Source organism: Melozone crissalis, unplaced genomic scaffold (assembly GCF_028551555.1).
Source record: "Melozone crissalis strain CALT ecotype California unplaced genomic scaffold, PUWL_Pcris_2 ptg000068l_1, whole genome shotgun sequence".
Taxonomy (NCBI): Eukaryota; Metazoa; Chordata; class Aves; order Passeriformes; family Passerellidae; genus Melozone; species Melozone crissalis.
In genome coordinates, this window is record NW_026535846.1 from 9,942,488 (window position 1) to 9,964,325 (window position 21,838).

Here is a 21,838-nt window from a genome sequence, read left to right on the forward strand (position 1 = left end):
GTTCTGATTTAATGCTGCTCACATTTAAAAATGGTACATAGTAAGGATGAAGCTTGAATTATTGAAGAATCAGAAAAACTAATCCTTGATAAAAACAGAATACTTTAAAAAGTTGAAGTGAATACTTTGTCCTTCAGATTATATGACCTGAAAATAAAACTATGCAAAAGGATTTAATAAAACATAGGCTATCCTGCGTGAGAGCTCTCTCAAGGCTTTTCAAGGAGTAAATGGTTACCATTACCAGAGGTAATGTACTTCATTTGCTTTCCTAAGAAGCTACTTTGATATTAAGAGAAACTCCTAAGCTAGGATTGGAATTTAAACTCCTGAAGGGTATTTCATCTTCTGCCTCAACATACCAGCAGCCTATTCGATTCTGAGGTCAGCTCTATTAGTGGCATCAAACTGGCTTTAATAATTTCAGTGTTATTTCTCAATTCTTAATTCTATTTTTTTTTTTTTCTGCAGCATCAGTTACAATTTCAACTGCTATGTGCTTTGGTTACAGAGTAGCGGGTGATGGCTCTGTTCAGAGTTTCCCATTTAAAAAAAAGTCCTACATGTATTAATCATATTTTTCTCTCTTACTAGTTCCGCATTTTAAGTGCAAAATTTTTTTATTGTAAATAGGAAGCTGTATTTGCTATTTCTCTTCTGTTACACAGCTGTAGCTGGCTCCCTAGAGCACTTCTCTGTGCAGAATTTCCCAAGGGAATAGTAGTACATGGGAGTTTTGAGTGCAAAGAGATTCCCCTCCCCTCCCTTCTCAACAGTGATTCAGTGGAAATATCTGTGTAAAGAAGGTAATACATAACTGGCTGTGTTTGATTAAAAATTATTTATTCTTCTGTGTTACAGTATGTTTTTTGATGTGATTTTGATATGTACTGTCTCTTTGCAAAATAAAGCCATCCTTCTAGTGCAGTAGGGCTGGTGTGAGGTTTGCTGAGGTCAACAGAGAGCTCCTGCTTCATTTTTGAGGGATTTGGTTCTGATGCACAAAAGAGGGACAGTTTATCCACAAAAATGTTCTGGTGTGCCTGAGATAGAAAGAGTAGAAACTGCACATTGGAATGTGGTACTTGTCTCTCAGCACCTGGAGGAGATGGTGACCCATGGAAGTGGAAGCAAGTATATTCTTGCCATTTTTGCCATTTCAATTCTTATGTTGTATGAGGAAGTTGTAGCCCATTACACTCATTGCTTGAACTTTGAGCCACTTTTCCTCTCCTTGTTTAAAAATGCCATACCAGTTCCAATACAAAAGGTCCCTATTTGCCTCCTGGGTTTCTCAAGCACTTGCATGTATGATCTTTACATGATCTGTTTCTTCTAGATTTCCTCTTTGGTAGCCCTTGTGGTGGGAAGTGGGAAGTGTAAGGTGAGGGCTCTCAAGGAACTGGTGCAGTGTAAACACATCTACACATATATACCTGCTCAGAAATCTGGCTCAGTTCAACCAAAAAACCCTCAGCAAAGGCATCCTCTTGGGTGTTTTACACCAACCCTTGTGTGACGAGTGGAGGCATGAACATTGAACATAAACATCACCTCTCCTCCCCTTGCTTTTTGGACCAAGAAATGCCATTGTCTTAATGTCTAAAATTCTTTTCTTTAGCATGGCAGGCAAATTTCATTGTGGGCCAAGGCTATGGCTGCATTTTTTTACAGGCATGTATTGATCTCATTTATTTGTAAGTGTAAAACAGAGAGTGGAATTTCATTAGGTACCAGGACTTGATGTATGCAAAGGACTGGCAGGTAAATGCATTATATTATTCATATTGCATCCTAGATTCTTAGGTAAAAATAAAAACTATTCTGCTCTTTATCACGGTCAAGTAATAGATTAGAAAATTTACTTCCAGTTGCTGGGTGAGGGATTATATTCTGACCTGCCTGTTGGCTGGTGCTGATCAGTTACTTGGCAGACAGCAGGGAAGCTCCAGCATTTCATGTTGTATGCTACTGCACAAATAATAATACTATTTCCAGTTCTCACAAATTATGATTATTACCCAACTGCTGATGACTGTTCTGTTTTCTCAGTCTTCCCTGGAAAGCTCTTTTTTGCTGCCATAGGTCTCTGCATGCTTCTCTGCAATCCTGCTGCTCTCCAGTAGGGTTCTGTCAGTGTTTGCTGGATTAGCAGGATAATTTGCTTTCCTGGCATGTTTTGCTTGTCCGTGAGGACAGACTGCTCAAAAGAAGAGAGACTTAACCTGGTGCATCAGGATGCAGAAACCAGTAACTATCATTAGTTGAGGTTCTCCCGGCACTGAACTCGCAGTCTTCAGGAGCACAAGATTGATGTGTCTGTTGCTGGTTTAACATGCCAGCCCAGCCTGATTCCAAACTGAGTTGTAGTGTTATTATCCTTCAGTGACAGATATGTGCAGCCATGGTGATCTTTGACCTGCATAAAATAAGTCAAAGGAACAAAGCAAAACTTCAAAGATCATGAGTGTGCCCAACACTTTCAAGCTTATGAGAACAAACTGTTAGCGTGAGTATTGCAAAGATTTAATAATGTCATCTGTACCTTAGCACATTTTTGTAATTAGAAATCAGACAGTCCATTTCAGAGGTAGAATTTCTTTTTCTCTCTTTTCTTTCTTTTTTCCCAGCCATCAATCCTACGCTTTGATTTTCTTTTAACATTTTGCATATCACATACTCTGATTTATCACAAAAAAAGTATGTTGCATATGCAACTAGTGGAGAGCACTTATGGTCCTGTTTTTGACAGAACAAGTCATTTGAGCCAGCTGCAGTAAAATTTTCTTGATTTGGACTAATGAGCAGGAGTGATTGCAAATTCGAGAATTTTCTGATGTAGGGAGCCAGGAAACAGCTATAAAACACAGAACAAATGCACCCTATAATGTACTTTGTTCATTTATTTTGTACCATAAGGATAGTTTTGTTTTAATTATTTATGATAATAAACTTGTGAGTAAGGCATTCTGCTATATTTTGTAATGATAATGAAACTTGAGTGATGCAGGGGCTCTCCACAGCATCCTGGTATTAAACGTGTCTTGCAAACAGATTAAGGAGTTGTTAGTATGCTCTTTTAGGAGTTGTTTTGCTATTCAAGTAGGTTTGAAACCTTATTTTCTCTTTCTCTCCCATCTTTCTCCTCCCTTCCAGTTAAGGGGCCTAATGTTGTTTCATCTATCAGAAATAGCCACTGTTAGAAGCTCTTAATTAAGGCTCGGTATCCTGCACCTTTTAATGGATGAGAGCTCAACGAAAGCATCTTAACATTTCCAGGCATTCTCAGCAAACTTAGAGTGAGCATCACAAATCTGCCCACTGGCTGCTTTTATTATTGTGCTAAGGGTAAGAAGGAGGAGTAGGAAATACAATTAAAATGGCCTTTGCAAGTCACCTGTAAAATCTTTATGTGCAAATTATGGCAGGTGCAGCTCAGAGACTCTACAGTAGTTCATTTCTAGTGGCATGACTTTTTTCCTCTCACTGGTGATCTATTTAAGCAAAAGTTATTGAAGCAAAAGGCATTTCCTGGGGAATTAATGATTGTGTGGGAGGAGTTGATAACCTAAAGTAGAAGTGAGGGCCATCTATCCCAGCCCATCATTAGTCTCCAGAAAATGCCCTGTACTCAGATAACCGATTTACTGATCTTTTTACTTTTTAATATTTTTGATTGTTCCTTTTTTTTTGAAGTGAAAAAGATAAAGAGCATTTCCAATTTGTTCTCTGTGTTTTTAATGATCCTCAAATACTGTGCTGATCCTTATTTTATCTGTTTAACCTGGTAGATTGATGACATACTAAGCAGTGCTTAAAAACTTGACAAATAATAATAATGTATGGACCATTTATCAAGAATTAATGCCTCTCTACTAGCCACTTGGAGTATTTTGCATTTGTTAGTATTTCATTAATTTGATATTTATTAGCCTCCTGAGTGCTAAAATTGAAGTGTTACTTTGATGTCAGTGATAATGCAACTAAAATGTGAAAACCACTATAAACAGAATATTTATGGTAACATTAAGTTTATGCTGAAACCCTTGCAACATGAAAAGCAGGGGGTATGTTTTCTGGCAGGTATTGCAAATAGAGATGCTGTGATAGTGACTCCTTATCATTGAAAAGGGAGATTAAATACCAGGACTAAGACATGGGCAATGGGAAGTGGTTCCAGTCCTGCTGCTGCCATTGATGCATTCTGTGGTCATGAACAAGTCCTTTAATTTCTCTATGCCTCAGTTTCTCAATGCATGTTACTAATGGCAATTAACTGCTTAACTAGTGTTTGCATGTTTTTTTTAACTAGTAGCTGTCAGGAGAGCCTTTGTTGCCAAATTTGTAAATATTAACAACGGAAAAAAACAGGGGGATTTATCTCATAGTTTCCACTGTTTGGTGTGACATGCAGTCCCAGTTTCTCTCTTTGCCTGATGATTTCTGTCAGCATTATGAGATGGAGGCCTGTAAAATGTTAAATCTTCTAGATCAGATCTGACTACAAAATCCTATTTAGACTAATACTCTGATGTGATTGTGTTGTAATCCAGTGAATTAACAGGATGATTTTTAAAAAGTAAGCTATGTTTTATTCAGGGAAATACTTAACCAAAATCTGTGCAGAATTGAGGGATGTAGTAGGTAGAGTTTCCTCAAGAGGGTTTATCCTTGATGAGCTGACCTGACAGAAACCCATGAGATCAGTAAGAATTGACACATCTGCTCTCCATAAGGGCAGCTGAGATATGGAGGGACCAAGGCTATTTCTGTTCAGACTAACACAGAGAGAAAAGAATCCAATAGCCATATGAGCTGATGTTTTTATATTTATAGAGTATAATCCTCCTGATATTAATTTGGTACAATACCAGTTAAAAGAACATAAAGCTGTAGTTCTGTCTTATGACTGCTCCTTAATGTGTTTAATATCTGGCCAGCAGTGGTAGAGAGACCCACACGGCCATGGCCAGATGACCTCCTTGAAGCTGAAATCATTAATTCAGATGTTTAAATCACTGAAATAAGTAAAATTAGGTGTGAAATGGGGCTATACATACCCTTAGAGGAACGGGTGAACTTTTTACTTGGTGTTTAATGTCACGTCAGGCTCGGTTCACTCTGCTCCTTCCCTTGGCTCTGTCAGGGCTCATGGTCTGATGTTGGCATCAGAGCTCAGGGTCAGGCTGGACCTGTCAGCAGCCCTGGTTTTGTCTCTGGGATTGTCTGAACCATAGGTGGGTGTTATGTGGCTATAAAATCCACTCTCTAGGATTGTTTTCTTGAGCAGATGTAACACTGGCTTTAGAGCTGTAATTATTCTTTATTTATGTCTGGTTGCTTGAAACTGGCATTTAAAGAATGACAGGTTCTGTGGTAATATAGAAATGAGAAGGGTTGAATTACATATACAGTATATTAAGTTAATATGAGGAGAATAATCCACACTGTGAAAATGAGAGAATCCTTCCTAGCCCAACAGAAATACACACTTGTTTTTTTAGGCTTTCAGTGTAGCAGTGCAAGACCTTCAAGTGGAAAATTGTTAATTTACTATAATGAATTGAAATGTGAAAAAAACAAATATTTAGTTAATTGCTTCATAAATCTGTCTGTTACTATCAGTGAAATTAAATTGACAAACAATTCTTTAAAATTAATTTCCACATGGCAATGTGCAGATTTTATTTTATTCAAACCCCATTAGATATTTGTATGAAAGAAAACAAATTTAAAGGGTGTGTGTGACAAAACACACATTTCCTACAGTGGGTTCTGAGGTTATAATACATTTGGCATAATGAGGAGAACTAAACATTTGTTATTTTCAAAGGAGTGCCAGCTGAAAAGTGAAGCACATAATATCCTTACTTTGTCCACACTTATTTACTTTGTCCATGTCTTGTCACTTTGCTGTCAATACTTTGCTGTCCTTTTGCTGTGGGGATCAGAGGGCTGGGTGTAGGATGTTTGAGGGTCACTCTTGGGTTTGGGTCTTGCCAGGGCTGAAAGAGCTGCAAGAGCCCAAGGGAAAGGTGGGATCTCTCAGCAGGACAACAAAGCTTATTCCTGGTCACTGCCAGGGTGGGAGTTCCTGCTGACAGGAGGAGTTTGGTGTTCTGTGGTCCTGGGTCTGTGTTGCCTCCACAGCCACAACTTTGCTGATGCTGAGCCTGCTGTAACAGCTCTCACAGGCTCTTGTTATGAAAGAAGGTGGGAAGCTGAGTGCTCTTGTGCTTTAATCACCTAATGACATTATGCCCTGTGCAGTATCAGTTTGTCAAAGTAAGTGGGGCACTACACAAAATTAAATCATTTGATATACTCCATCCTTCCAGCAAATGTAATAAGAACATCCTTTCTGACCTCTCCCAGTGACATTCAGCAGGAGAAAACTTGTCTCACAGTGTATGACCCAGTGTTCTGGAAAGGCACATAAAGATAATTCCTCCTTGCTATGTGGTGGTGTTAGATAGTCTTAAATTTCAACTTGTGGTTGTCATCTCAGAGCTCAGAGGTGGATGAAGGGTTGCAAGTTACAGCTGGTCTTAGGGTAAAGTTTAATGTCTGGGACCTGGGACTCCTCAGTTTTCTTTCCTTAGCCATCTCTTCTTGAATGACTGTCATCACCTCGCTTAAACTTTCATTCCCTCACTTGTTTTGCTTGACAGTAGTTGCTCCATCCCAGAGGTGTAATTGGGCATGTCTTGATCTGGTTCCAAAAGTGCTTTAAGATCCCCAAAGAAGCCAGCTAGAGGGACAAAATATTAGTGGTAACAGTGACCTGTAGGACTTCAGAGGAAGGAGGTTGCAAACACATTTTCATTTAACTTTAATAATACTTTAATAATCAAAAGAAGAAATGTAATGTTTAATATTTAAACAAAATTGCATTCCCTTTCTTCTCATGTTAAGTGAATATTAAAGCAGGATGGAAGCTAGTTTACATATTTTTACACTAGACTGTTTTATTATTAAATACTAAAATGTGCTGAAGTTGGCCAGCCTCCAATGAATATGATTCAACTTGCATTGCATTTTAATCTGTGCATGTTACATAGTATAATATTTCTATTAGACAAATGGTTGATGGTAGGGAATTAAAAAAGGATGCACTTTTGTTAAGTATCACATTGTGTTCATGTTGTTAAAATAAGTGATACTCATTTGCTGATTGACAGCAGAAGGGACAGAAAAAGGTTTTTGGAGTGCAAATAACTGTTATTCAGGATGCAGTAACCCATGTGTCTGGTCTTAAAAGTGCAGGGTATCATTAGTGCTGTGGAATGTGCACCTGAGGTTCTGCAGAGACTAAAGAGCACAGGAGCTTCCTCTCTGTTTGCCTGTAGTAAGTGTCAGTGCCTCAAAAATACCTGTGAGTTCTCTTCTCACGTGTTCAGTATAATGGAATCTTTTTTAATCAATGATCGTTTTGGACCTGATGTGAGCAACAAATTTCCTTTGAGTTAGGGCAGTGATTTTAAGATGAGTTGGGCAACTCCTTGCCATAGCCTATTCTGTTTGAGAGCATTTTTTGGAGAAGTCTTCTGGAGGTACTAAATATAAACACACCTGCTCCTTTGTACTCAACACACAGCTTCATGTGCCCAGACTTTGTCAGGGCAGTGGCAATATTGTAGAGACTGCTGTGCCCTGGGCCTGGTGCCTGTTGTCAGAGGCACCATGGGTCACACCTCCTCCTGGGAGTCTGACATTATAAGCCTTGTTTTTTGCATTGTGATATTTCAGTCATTCATGAAGTCAGTTGTACATGTGGGGTTTCAAACACATTCAAAACATTATTGCAGAGACAGATATCATTTCTGTTTGGCTCTGGGGAACTGCAGCACTGGGATAATCATTTGCATCACACCCACCTTAAAAATTCAAGTAATTTCAGGCATGAGTTTGTAGTTTTAGCCAGTCTAAATAACATTTTTGTTATGATTTTACTCTGTCTGAAGAAGTATTTTACAATATTATGTGCTCATTTTTAGCTTTCAAGTCCCAGAGCATATTTCAAACCTGTGTAACACCTACATGCCATATCCCTAATTGCACAGCATTCCCTTGTTGAGTTAAATTTAAAGGTGTTGTTTTTTTCAGGGAGAAGGTTACATTTGGTTCTTTTTCTCTGTGACAGGATGTGTGATCTGCTGCCTGTTGTGTGTGTCTGTGTCAGTGCTCATTGTGGTATAGAGGCAAATTTGATTATTCCCCAGTCAGCTGGTTCCGGTTTCATGTGTACAATCTATGACACCACTAAAACGAAATAAATTTGTGTATGTATATATAAGTGGTCTTTGGCTTAAGGTGATAATGGCCTATATGATAGATTAGGAAACTTATTTGGTATCTCGCTTGATTTCTGGGGTTTTTTTGGTTTTTTTTAAGATATTTGTACATTTTGTTTATTTACCTTTGTCAACCAGAAAATCTCTGCAGTCAATATCAGTTTTAAGTAATGACCACAGAAGTTCTATAGCTCTGGTATGTGCTGATTTGTACTTAGGAGTTTTAAAGTCTTGACATTGGATTAAAAAAATATCTTTTTAGCATAAGGAATATAACAGAAATTCTAGTTTATACCAAAAAGTTGCTGCTTAGAGCTGGCTGTGTTTTGAGACCTGGCTTTTTTGTCATTATTAAATGGCTTGGTCCCATCCAGCCCTCATTGAATTCACTGGGAAAATTGCCAGTAGCATCAGTTGAAGTTGAACTATGCCCTTAGAGAGGATATAAACCTCAGCAATGCTGATGAACTTTGTGCTGGTTTGGTTAAATTATTTTGTCATACTTTATGCTGTGTTTATAAATGAGGAATAAACATTATATGTTTGCTGAAGGCATGAACAGTTTTTGTTACAGATTATCTTCCTCACTAGAAGCCAAGGATGATGATAATCCATTGACCTGCTGACTCTGAATATAGTTAGGAAAGATAAGCACAAAATATTATTGTTCTCTTCTAAGCTGTGTGTAACAGGTGCCTTGTTTCTGAGAGGTTTTTTAAGGTCTGGTGAAGAAGGCTGAAAATTTGGAGTTTGGAATGTTCTAGCTGCGTTGGATCCTGATGAGCACTAGGTCCTACAAGCTACAACGTCATTGTATCTCCTGCAACTTGGTAGTGCCCAAGATGAGCAATATATTTCACAACAGCATTGAAAAGGGGATACAGCTGAACTTGAATTTAAATTGAGAGCACCTTGCATTTATTTGATCATCTCTGTCCTTTCCTCTGGTCCTACCAAAACACATGGAGGCAATTATATAGGATTTCAATTGAGAGAAGAATAATTTATGTAAATGATAATTTCTTTTGCCAGACAATGTCCTAAATAACAAACAATTAAGTTCTATTAGGCTTACAGTACTATTTTTTGTGCACTGGAGACTGAATCAGCCTGTATGTGTGCACTGCACACCAAGACCTGAGTGAACTTCTCCTCATTCTAAAAGTGATGAATGAAATAGTCATCCTACTGAATTCTCAATTTTCTGGTGGTATTCTTCAGCACATGTTAAGTTTAAGAACATGTGGTTAAAGAGCTGCACAGCATGTGAAGATGCTCAAGGGAGCAGAGGTGCCTGTTAGTAAATGAATGCATTTATTAGAGCTGTAGGAGCACACAGAAGCATTTCTGCAATAAAATACCCAAGCAGTTGATTCTGCTGATTCATCTGTACCCAAAGTTTGTGTTAATCAGGGGTTGCTTTGTGACCCTTTTAAAACACAAAATTTATTTCTATCTATTCTGCCATCTCTTGCAGATCATTGCCAAAGTTTCAAGCAAATATGAACATGTTGACTCTGCTTTTAAGGAAGCATCCTACAGGTTCCCTGGAAGTTTTGAATGGCAGTAGTAAAAAAAAAAATACTATAATGAGAAAAGATAAAGACAAAACTAGAGTTCCAAAATGATTTTTGGCTTAGGTGGCTTATTCAATCTGTACATATCGAGTGATAAAGAATTTGAGTTTCTATGCTTTGAAATGCATTTTAATCTTTGAAAATGGTAGATGTACAAAAATAAGTGGACGTTTCCAAGGAATGTTTCACAATTTGAGGTGTTCAGGTGAAGGAAAAACAGACTGTAACAAGCACTGTCAAAAGGTTTTTATTGATTCAAATTAGTGTTATGTCCTGGGAGTAATACCTGTAAAATATACTCTTTGTAACGGTACTATGCCACATTTACTATTAATGTGTAGGAAGAATAATGCACAGCAACTAAACATAACTCTGTTTAATACACAGAGTGCTGGTGGGATATGAAGTAAGATGGCAGTGAGGAAGTCATTGAGAGGTGTCTCCCAAGCACAGTACAGGCTTTGGCAAAGCCTTCATGGCTTCACTGCCTTCAGTGAATTTTGTAAAAACATCAAATCCTGGGACAGATCAAAATTAAAAAAATAAAACAAAAAAAATCCCAACAACAAAACACCAAAGCAAAAAACATTTAGAAATATGCTACATTCTGTTAAACTCAGGCAATGAAATTGAGAGTTAAGGTTGAACCTCTTTTCCTATTCAACCCCCTTGCAGTGATCAGTCCCCTTAGAGTCACAGCACATTAACCATCTAATAAAGATTCCTAATCGAACTCTAGTGTCCTGAATGTAATTCATTTGATGCCAAAAATGCTCTTTAATTTCTCATTTATGTAAGTTTGTTAGAGTTTATCAGTGGTTTATTGCAAGTCATAACTAGAATACTGGATTCCAGGTGTTTCTGGGAGGTTGATATCAACACTTTAATGTGCATTCATTTATTTAAAGAAAAAAAAATTACAACAAAAATAACCCCATAATGTTATCTTAGCCAGCTCTTTTCTTTATGAATCAGATGTTTACTCTTATAAATACCACATGTTGGAAAACTGTTTTATGTGACTGATGTTCTAATGACTGTCTTTTATGTCCTTCTGAAGATGTGGTTATAACCATTTTTCTCTTTAGGCTCCTTTTCCCCCCTCTTTTCTTTCAGTTTTGCTTTTGTTTCTCATACTGCAAATTTGAACTGACAGGAAGACTGTAATAGGACTCCAAAACATACCTTGAACACACATTGTTAAGCAAATTACAATTGCTGATGTCATTTACACGTGTTGCCTTTCAAAGGATGAATGTGTTCATTTAATTTGCTTTTTAAATATCCATAACAGTGTCCCCAAGCATTTTAATAAAACAGAAACAGTTAATTATTGCCGAATAAGGGTACCCAAATATAGTGATCTGCAGCTTGCATTTAAATGTCTCTGACAGCACTTCTTCTTTGAAGGGAAAATTGTGTAAATTGCCAGTTATTATATTTTTTAATAAATAAGTCTTGACTCTATTTCTCTTTTCTTCCCCACCCCTCTGCAATACTGTTCCACAACCCTACTTTCAGTGGGACCATTTCTATTACAGAGTGATTGAGCTCTGATTTACACATCAATTACCCAACTTCATGGAGATTTTCATGCTCCCCTAGCTGACATCAATGAAGCATAACTGCGTAAGCGCTTTATTTCATCCCACTTTTTGATAACTCAGACTGATAACTAATCATATTGAAAGACAATGTGCTATGATACAGGAAACAATAAATGCTCCCCTTTGAAACCTCATCTATTCTTTATATGCTTACTATCCAGGAGCTTATCTCTGCCATCCATTCCCCTAGAATTGTTCCTTCCAAATTCATGTTCAGCAAAGGTTTGGGGCTTTGGACTAAAAACAGGAGAAAACTGAAGTAAAAATAACATTTTCTAGGTGCTTGGTAGGTGTGGGAATAACTAAAAAGAGTGAGGAATATGTCAAATACTAGCCAAACCCTTAGCTTACATTTCCATAATTCACCCAGGGGTCTCTTGGGCATTATTTTCTTTGGAGGCTTTAATCTTCTGTATTCTCTATTAAATCTGCTACAGGAATGGCATTGTTTTTAATGCAAATTGTGAAGAGATTTAGCTCATGTGGATAGATAACCAGTGACCATCTCAAGTGTTTCTCTGCAGAACTGTTGAACATCAAAGACAGAATATTCTGTATTTTAAAATAAATCATTTATCTGAAGTGCACTGATAGATATGTTCTGTGCTAGATATTCTCAGTAACTATTCATACTATGAAAAGGAAGACAACATTAAAGTAAACATTAAATATGAAAGACACTAAGAACTTGTAAAGCTATTTTTGCTATGTCTTGGTTTGTCTCTGTCAAGTAGGAAAATTACCAGGACGAAGATGTAAGCTCAGTGGTGATAAACAGAGGAAGAAGAATTTTGCTATTTTAAGTGTGGTAGTGCTTATATTGTTTATCATTAGTGAAACAAAGGCTTCAGATCAGCAGGGAAGATACGTTAAGTTGGCAATATTTCTGCCTAAATATCAGATTTTGAAATTCCTCTCATTTACTTAATACATTTTATGACCTGCTATGAAATTTAAGACCTGAGGCTGCTTGTTCTTTTTTTTCATTTGGAATAAATGCATTAAAATACCACTGTTTATACTGGAGAATCTGCATAGATGAAGGAAGGCAGTTCTTCCTTTGTACAGAGCTGTGGTGGTACTCTGCTTTTACATGAAATCAGTGGAGTTTTGCAGAGGAGAATTCCAATTGTAATGTATTTGTTAAAAGCAGTCTTTCACCTAGTTTGATTGCCAGGTGAAATGCTTTTTGCCTTGTGCTTTTAAGTCACATTGAAGAATTGCACAGGTGTAGAAAATCAAGGATGTATTTGAAGCGTGGGGGAAATCCTCATTGACCTGAGCTGGATTTCTCCTGTAAGTTAAATAAACTCTGAGTGGGTTTTGATTTGGGATGTTTTGTACCTCATGCAGGCATATGAGTTAGTTTTTGAGGAAGCCCAGTTTCCGAGTTTACTTCTCCCACTTCCTGAGTACATGTGGGCAAAGTAAAAACTATGAAGCAACAATCTTGGGAAAGGACTTTCAGTTCTCAAATTCATATCATTTTATATCCAATGTGTCTTAGTTTAGATGCTTGTGTTTATATTTTGCTTCCACAAATTACAAACATTTCAGTTTGAGAACTTCTTTCATCATTTAGGCATATCTGATATTTTAAGGCGGAGGTGGGGGTGGAACTAGTACAGGGAAATGTTTGATTTGATGTAGTGTGCATTTTTGTGAATTGAGACATGTTATTGAGAACACCAACTACTTCTTCCTTAAATTGTGGATAAATGCTGGCTTTTTTGAATGTCATTCATTTATTCTCATGGATGTATTCTGTCACTGCTATAAAGCCTCTCTGCTCTGCTTTTTTATTGATTCTTTCCCTGTTGGGCTCTTGTTGTTTTGACTGAATCAACAGAGCCGTGTTCTGTTCTCATTCGTGATTTGTCTGCAACATGAGGTGTTTGATCATTTTTCTCTCTTCTACTTTTTCTTAATATCACAGAGACTACACCTTCAAACTTGTTTGGTCTGACTTCTTTCTTCTGCTCCTTCTCCAGTCTTTTAGGCTCTTTCCTAGTCTTCTGTGCTTTGGGAGACTTCTGTGGCTTTAGTTAGCACAACTTTGAAAATGAACCCCAAACGCTAGGGCTCAGCCTTTAGCTGTTGGTCTCATTTCATCAGCTTCCCTTTAACTCTTCCCTATAACCTCTTACTTTGTTGCAGTCTGTCCTAAAAGGTTTTTTTCTTTTTCCTCCACATCTTTTGCACCACATCCTCTCACTTGCACCAGAGATGACTGCACTGTACTTTCCAGTGCCCCAAATTTTATTCTCCTTCTAGTTCTCTTTTGTAGCCAGCGCTCATCTGACTTTCATCTCTTATCTCCAGATCCACATTTTTAGCTTCTAGTCCAAAACCTGTGTGTATGTCTGTTATCTTTTACCTTGATATAACCTCCTTCTGCTTCAGCCACCTCCTCCTCTTCTCTGTTCTCCAGGGCCTGGGCTGGATTGTTCCTACAGCCATCGTGGGGTGCAGCTGCAGTGCTGCTGTCCTCGCTGGCACCCTGCAGGCTCACACAGGCTGAGCGCCTGGCCTGTCACAGGCAGCAGCTCACCCCTGTCCCCAGTGGATCTGTGCTGCTCTGATTGCAGAGCAGTAAATATCCAATGCTGTTATTCAAAGTGCATTTTACCCCAATGTTAGCACACCAAAACAACATTGCAGTTGTAGTTGCTATTCTTTCTGCCATATCCACCACACTGGTAGTTTGTAGGTTGGTGGTCTGCTGTGCTCTTGTACTATTCTTACTGCTCACCATTCCTGATCAACTCAGATTTATATACAGGCTTCCCCATTCAAATACAATTATTAATCTAATAAGTGGTAACAAAACAATAGAGCTCACATGTTTAAACTGCATTCTCATGTAGTAGTTCTGCCTAGGGAGCTGCCCTCTTGGATATAGTGAATATTGTGGCTTACAACTGTTTTCTTCTGTATCTCTTTTATAAAATATTTATGAAAGCCTGTATTGTGATATCCTGCTCTCCTGGCTTTAGAGGATTCATGAAGTATTTCCCATACAAGTGAGACAGACTGAACTCTGATGTTCCTCACAGTATCTGACTATAGTTTTCACTGACACCTTCACCACTAATCACATATCTGTATTTCACAGAACATTAGTTAAGCTAAAAATTAAACATAAGTCCCAGAGATTGCATTGTGTCTGCAGTAAGAATTTCTGGAGAGCATCCCATTAGGTTCTCAGTGCACTGCAGCCTTAAGATCTAATCAGCATCCTTCTTTAAATTACACAGAACCCAAATAAGTTGTTATCATAATCTGTGTATGATCTCACAATATTTGACTTCCTGTAGCCACAATCATCTCTGTGTCAAGCACTGTCATAGCAAAAGTACATTTGCAGAGAAATAAACCAAGTAATGGTCTTGACAGGATGAACAACCACTTCCTTTTGCATAGATACTTTGTACACTTAAAGCTGCCCTGTGACTCTGTCAGTAGGAAGTTCAAAAAGCAGCTTTAATTTTATTCTTTGTTTTGTTCTCACAAGAGAATATATGAAAGTGAGATTTGGATTGAAACAGAGGTAACAATTTACTTAAGGTTTTGTTTGTATTGTAACATGGATTCTCACAGTTTTGTAGTCTGTGAACGTTTTTTGGGTCTAGGGCTTGAGGTGTGCCTTTGTACTCACCTCTTGGGTGCCTGAAATAGAAATCTTTCATAAACACAATAAAAGAGAAATACTTCACTGTGTTGTGTTGGAAAATACTGTATTTTCAAACTTTTAATTTTAACATTCTAAACACTGTGTTAGTTTAAGTTAATGTCTTTTAAAGTGATTATGCCACTTTGAATTACACCAGTGCTGTTTTCATAGTTTTTGAAGTTGTGGTTTTGTAATGTGTCATAAAGCATATCTTAGTAGTCTTTGGGTCTTTGCTGCTTTTTCTCAGATAGGATATGACATAATGCCTCACTTGGTTTCCTAAATACTTTGCATGCTTGTGACCTGAGCTGGCTTTTAGATAACAAATGCTGTAACCTCACATGAGGGGTGAGATGTGTTGTGTGCTGTACTCTGTGATCTCTGTGGCCAGATTGTTTGATTTGAATGTGCCCAGGATTTCACCCTGGAACCCCAGGCCATGGAAGCCATTGGGAAGCTGTAAAATGCAGCTCTAACTTTCATGAATAATTCTTTCTGAAGTGAATGCTGGGATGGGAGTGCTTCCATAGCAAACATTGCTTATGCAGGATATAAAATCTTGCTTAGACTAGATCCGTGTGACTGGGCTTATAATGTCACCATGACCTGATCTTGCTGAAGAGTCACACAGTCTGTGGGTCAAACTGCCAGAGAAATCTCTGGAAAGATTCCCCCCTGAGAGGGATAAATATAGTGCTTCCTGCTGCTCCTGGGCTGGATTATTTCTGGGCTAACCCCACCCCCTACTCCAGCAAAGCTGTGGGGAGAGATGGAATCAGCCTTGGCCTCATCTTTGGGTACCAGTTTGGGAAACAGCTTCTATTTGCTAACTCCATAACTCCCATATTTGTGGATGATAATCTTGATTTAGGATTCGAAAGGAATTCCCCCATTCACCTTTTAGTGAACAGGTTGCTTGTGATTTACAGTGTTACATTGGCATTGTGGTCATGTGTAGAATAGAAAAGTGACTGTCCTTACAACAATTTCCCCTTCTGTCTCCCTCAGGAGACCAGCAAATAGTACCAACAAACCTTCTGCAAAAATACAGCATTGATTATAACACTGTTCTGGAGCTTGCTCTTGGTGTAAGTGATGTCAGTACATCAGGAAGTGTTACAAACAATTAAATAAAACAAAACATGGCATATTTTCAGCCTTCTACTTTGTAGAAGGAAAATGTGGATGGCAGTCATTCAGCTCAGCCTATGTAGGTGGCTTTGCATTCAGTTTACAAGCCATAATCAAGCCTTATTCAATCCAAGTCTGAGTGGTCTTGAATTGCTTAAACCAATTATTAATTCATATTTTTTATTTAGAAATCTCATTGTGGCATGTCTTTCTTCTTTTCTTTGCTTGCCTGTGTAAAAACAAGTGTATAAGTGTAAGGCTACATGGAGTCATCAGGCAACAGACATATGCTTTCCTGTGCTCTCCACAGGGCTTGCAGGTTCAAACACAACCTGCCTGAATCATAAGAACTTTAATTGAGTAGATAAAGAGGTCCTCATAATTATAAACTGCAGTAGGTATAACAAGAGGCTAAATACATAGCTGTGGTTTTAATTAGCTGGTGCTTCAAATTAGTAATTGTGGTTTCACTCAGAAATCAGTGACTTTATACACTGTTAAAGCCTCATCACTGTGCAGTTCATTCCTCATTATATCTCTCGGTGTGAAGCTTTCAATACAATATCATGCTGAGCTAAAAAGGCAAAAGTTGTAGATATTTGGTTATCTTCCAAGTGCAGTGGAGCTCTATGGAGATTTAATTCATTCTCGCCCGAGATAGGAGAATTAAGTGTTCTTTGTTACAGCTGGAATGTGTGTGTTTGTGTGTAAGCATCTGTACATACAGGCTTCGTGTGGATGTGTGCATGCACGGCCAGGATCTATCGGGGAGATTGTGCTTACTGCAGATAACATCAGGGCATGCACCGAATCTGCTATTCAAATTGTCATCTGGAATTCGGGAGCTAATTAACTGACACAAAGCAGAGCCAAAAGCCTCGTAACAAATCAAATGCGGCTTGAAAGCACAGAAGTGTCCCTTAATGCTTGTCACATGAGAGGTTGTCAATGCAAGTTGAAGTATGCATCTTTTCCTTTCCTCTTTCCTTTGCTATTTTTCCCTCTCCTTCAGGGTTTTAATTATATCTCTTCCCTCAGAGGAGCAGGAGGTAGTTTGCAGAGCCAAGAGACCAAAGTACTTCAGTGTTATTCAGGGGAGAAGTAAATGTGGTCTCTCAGCCTGTCATCTAGGTCTGGCAGGTGCACAAAGCAAGCTGACACACAGATAAGTGCCACTCACCATTGCTACACCGAGGTGCTAGATCCTTTTCTGTGTTTGTGTGTAGAATTATCTGATCCTGGCATCAACCATCCTAAAATCTTTTCCGGCAGCCTGCTTCTACAAAACCCTTCTTAACCCCTCCTTGACATCTCCAATGAAGCCATACATAAATTTTAACAAGAAGTGGGACGGAATTAGGTGGTCTAAATCACACGAGGCTAAACTGGAGCCTTGGGATGGATGTTCAGGGTAATGGATTTGTAGCTGTTGCTGTGCTTCCTTGCCTTCACATTTGCTTTCCCTGCACAGACCCGTGCTTTGTGGGCACACGTGTGTGCATTCGTGTGCAGGTGCATATGTGTTTAACAGACTGCTAGTACAAGGATGTCAAAATGTATTTTATTCTTCTGCATAATGCTCTGTGAACTGGTAAACGATATTTTCATTGTTTCATTTAATCACTTTCTATTTTAGAAGTGTACTGACTGCCCTACTGCCCAATTTTGCATAGTTTTATGATTCCAGATTTAAATTTGGGAAAATGATTCAGTGGCTGTTTCTTTCAGAATTGTCCTCAGGAGTTGCATTGTTTCTGATGGTTTGTTGCTATTACTGATAGTAATAAACATGTAACAAAATGATGGGGAAAATAACGTGTTGTCATTTTTGTCTTTCTCCAGTCACTATGAGCAAGACCGGAGTGCACTTAAGAGGAAGGAATGGGAGAGAAGGAACCAGGAAGTCCAGCAAGATGAAGATCTCTTTGCTTCAGGTTTTAACCTCTTTGGGGAACCCTACAAGGTAAATTACATTGTTACATTTTGCATTTTTAGAATGTCTTACACAATTACAGATAAAGCTTCTCATCACCTCTACGGAATGGAAGTGTTGCATCTGCCTTGGTACTTCCACTCTTGAATACACTGATTATCCAAATCAGCACAGGGCAGCAGAGAAAACTGAATGTGCTGCCCAGGTTGCATTGGCAGAATGAGGAGTTTTGGTTACAATCCAGTTCAAGATTTCTTCCTCAACGCACAGCAAAGTCCTGCAGTAGAAGTATGTGCAGCTGGTATTTCTACAAGTGGTTTGTACCTACAAAGCATACAATAACTTCTTTCATTTTTAGGAAGAAAATATATCTGAGTTTTTAAAACCAATGTCCTCTCTATAAATAATGAGTCCATAATCTTTCTTGTGCAATCATAACCATCCAAAGAAGTCTTTTTGGAGACTGAATCTTTGGGGAGCATAACAAGGATATGAAAGGGACTTTTGTTACAAGTCTTATTCTCTCTAAGGAGCTTTGCTGCCTGAGATTTTTATCACCAAGGGATGTCCCCCTTTATGATTTCTGCTGCTTTGATTTGCAGTAAGACATTCCCTGAAGAATTCATAGGAATGTAAATTTCCATATCTCTTTCTCCTCCCAATCAGTGACATCCATTGAAAGGCCACCACTTCATCTTTCCATTTTACATTGTTAGCAGCTGTAAGGGAGGATGAGGGCTCTTTGAAAATCACCCAAAAAGGAGGAGAAAAGACTGCCATTATTATCACATGGTGTCTAATAATTATAGACCACGAAAGTGTGGTGGATGCACTCCTGGCTGTACTTTGGTTCAGGCTGGCTGAGGAGCAACAGGCCTTTCTTTCTTGGCATGAATTTGCCAGCTGGAAAGCCCCTGGCTCATGTTCAAGACAGTGAAGGTGTCTTGACAAACATTTCAAAAGGTGGTTTTGAAACCCTGAAGTGGAAGATAACCAAAGTACAGAGCAAGATATCAGAGCTAAAGTGAAGACATCTGTCTTGTCTGTTGTATTGATTAGCAGCCAACTACTTTACCCTGTAAATGTCACCACCAGGATGAGCCCAATTTGATCTCTCCCTGAGGTGCAGCTGCCCTGCACCCCAGGTGACCCTCTGCTTCAGCAGGGATGCCTGTCAGGGGTAAGGATTCACTCTTTACCCAAGGCTGAGATCCCTTACCTGTGACATACACTTGGTAAGTGGCTGATACCATGCTGAATTAATCCTATAGAACATTACTAGTCCATGTAGCTACTCAATATTTTGTAAATATTGTATGGATAATTCCATTAGACTAATGTAAATGGTTATTTGGATTTCAGGAGGTAGACCAGTATGCAAAACACTCAAAATTTTGTGGCAAGAACTGAAATCATATATCACCAATATCTATTGTATAATAAGAATAACAATATCTGATTTTAGATCTATTTAGTGTGTGTGTATTTGCACCCAGGGTACACAGAGAATGTGGTTTCTTTTAAAAAAGTGAATGATTAAAAAGCCAAAAATTATCCTGATGGTCTTTCTGGGCAAATTTTTTTAAGTTGCTTTTCACCTACTTGGCAGAGAAATTTGTAAACTTCTTGTGATTAAAATATAATACAATACTGCCCTAAAAAAGCATTATAAATTGTGAAAGATAAAAATTGATAGGAAATTGCATGCAAAATTAGTTAAATATTCATTGGTTAAATCAGTCTTAAATTTGAAAAAACAGGTAGAAGCAAAATGAGGTAGGAAAGTTAGGTCTTGCTTTCACTTTACATTAGGAGGAAAAAAAAGGGATGAAGTGATAGACTGCTGTTTCCTTTTTAAGTTCTGCATTGCTAAGACTCAGTCGAAGTAGAATTTCCTAGGCACTAATAAAAACTTAATCTAACTCTTAGTGGATATGTAGGGATTTCTAAACCTAAGTAAGTGCAAAATTAAATTCAGGGGTTTGTTTGCATTTATTCTAAAATAAAATTAAGAGACCGTGATGTGAGAACAAATATCCTGCACGTGCAGTCAGAATTTCTTGTCTATTTTGAGATGAGCAGATGTTTCTGTGTTCATGAGACTCAAGGCCTTGTGCAGACAAGAAGCTGCTCTTGTCTCTCCTGGTCACTCTCAGTGGGAGCAGAGTGAGATAAAACACTGCCCAGCAAAGTGCTGTGGCCTGTGATGGGCACAGGCTCCACATCCTCACTGGGCTGGCTCTGCTGCTGAGCATCAGCTCCTGGTACAGCTGGTACATTTCTGAAAGATCTGAGGGTGGGGTCTGACATGGACACTGCAGTGGCAAAGAGAAGGTTGGGAATAGCAGGTTTCAGGAGACATCTTTTTCTTTCTCTAATTCCCAGACCTAGTGTCCTCACTTGTTTATTATTCCTTCCTCATTTGCTTCAACAGTATCCAGAGGAGGGACCAGGTAGGGTCAGGGCAGGGCAATCCACCACTGCTGTTCCTGAAGTTTTAAAGACTGAGCAACTGGCAGCTGTTTTAAGAGTAGACTAAGAAATTTATATTAAAAGTTGCATTAAAAGAGCAAGGAGCTGAGATTTTCTCATGGATCCTACTGCCATTGTGTATCATGAGATGTGTGGAGCATCTGCCTTCATCCAGCATCTCTCTGCTCTAGCTGTTACAGCCTCTTTCTTTCCCTCTGTCAAATAAAACGTGGGTGTTCATTATAGTTTTGGACAAATGTGTGTTCCTACATTGGTTCTTTGTAGTTTTTCTACATTGATTCTTTGTAGTTTATGTATGTGTGCACTTAGATGAAAAGAGATACTTATTTCTGTGGGTGTATAAAATACATTTTTCCATGCTTGTTAAAAGATAAATGTCTCCTTTTGAAGCTCCACTGTCTCATGTGGGAAAACAACACCTTTGACAACGTGATGGCATCCAGCATTATTTTGGGAAGGTCAGGCAGTAAGGGTTGTGTTGCTTTTTAATGCAAGTGGGTTGCAGGTCCTGCCTTCAAACCCTGGTGCAACCTGTTCCTGCTGGATTTTGCAGAAGGGATCAGAGAAGGGCCTGCAGAGTAACAGCAACAGACATTTGAAAAAGCAGTGTTGGAGCTTTCCTGAGAGAAGCTGTAATTTTACTACTGAATTGTTGATACCTTTTAATGTTTTGAATTACTCACAGATGAGGATTTTAAAAGAAAACAGTAGGAGTATTTTTGTTACTTTTTAAAGGAATTGCCTCAGAAGAGTTCAGCTTGAGAAAGAGAACTTAATGGGCAGCATTTCCATTGTGGAGCCTTTGGTGAATATTAAATCATTTATCTTTTTCAGGTAAAGCCCCTCCATGCTTTTCAAGCTTAGCATAAAAAAGATCTCAGCTTCTAATCTGTGGAGGTTAGCTTAACTATGAGGCATAAGGAAGTGAATGAATTATGAAACCTCAAGTTTCACACAAATTTTCAAAAAAACCCTTGTAAATGGGGCCTATAACTTTGAGTGCATTAGTTCTTTTCTTTGTAAGACTGTAATGCAATAGCTAGCTAGCAAATTAGTCTTCCAGTAGGATTCTATTATAGATAGCTTTTGAAAGAAATAGAAGCAAATGCAGGAAGATGGGCATTTCCTGA

General features: G+C 38.4%; 1 protein-coding gene across 5 annotated transcripts in view; it reads left to right on the top strand.

Moving 5' to 3' along the window:
- AFF2 (ALF transcription elongation factor 2) overlaps window positions 1–21,838 on the top strand; it is a 322,459-nt gene that overhangs the window by 66,474 nt on the left and 234,147 nt on the right. For all 5 annotated transcript variants that reach the window (XM_054289539.1, XM_054289543.1, XM_054289541.1 and 2 more), the window contains exon 2: window positions 18,125–18,245. In XM_054289539.1, the coding sequence (XP_054145514.1) occupies window positions 18,125–18,245 (121 nt within the window). The remainder of the gene's footprint in view (window positions 1–18,124; window positions 18,246–21,838) is intronic.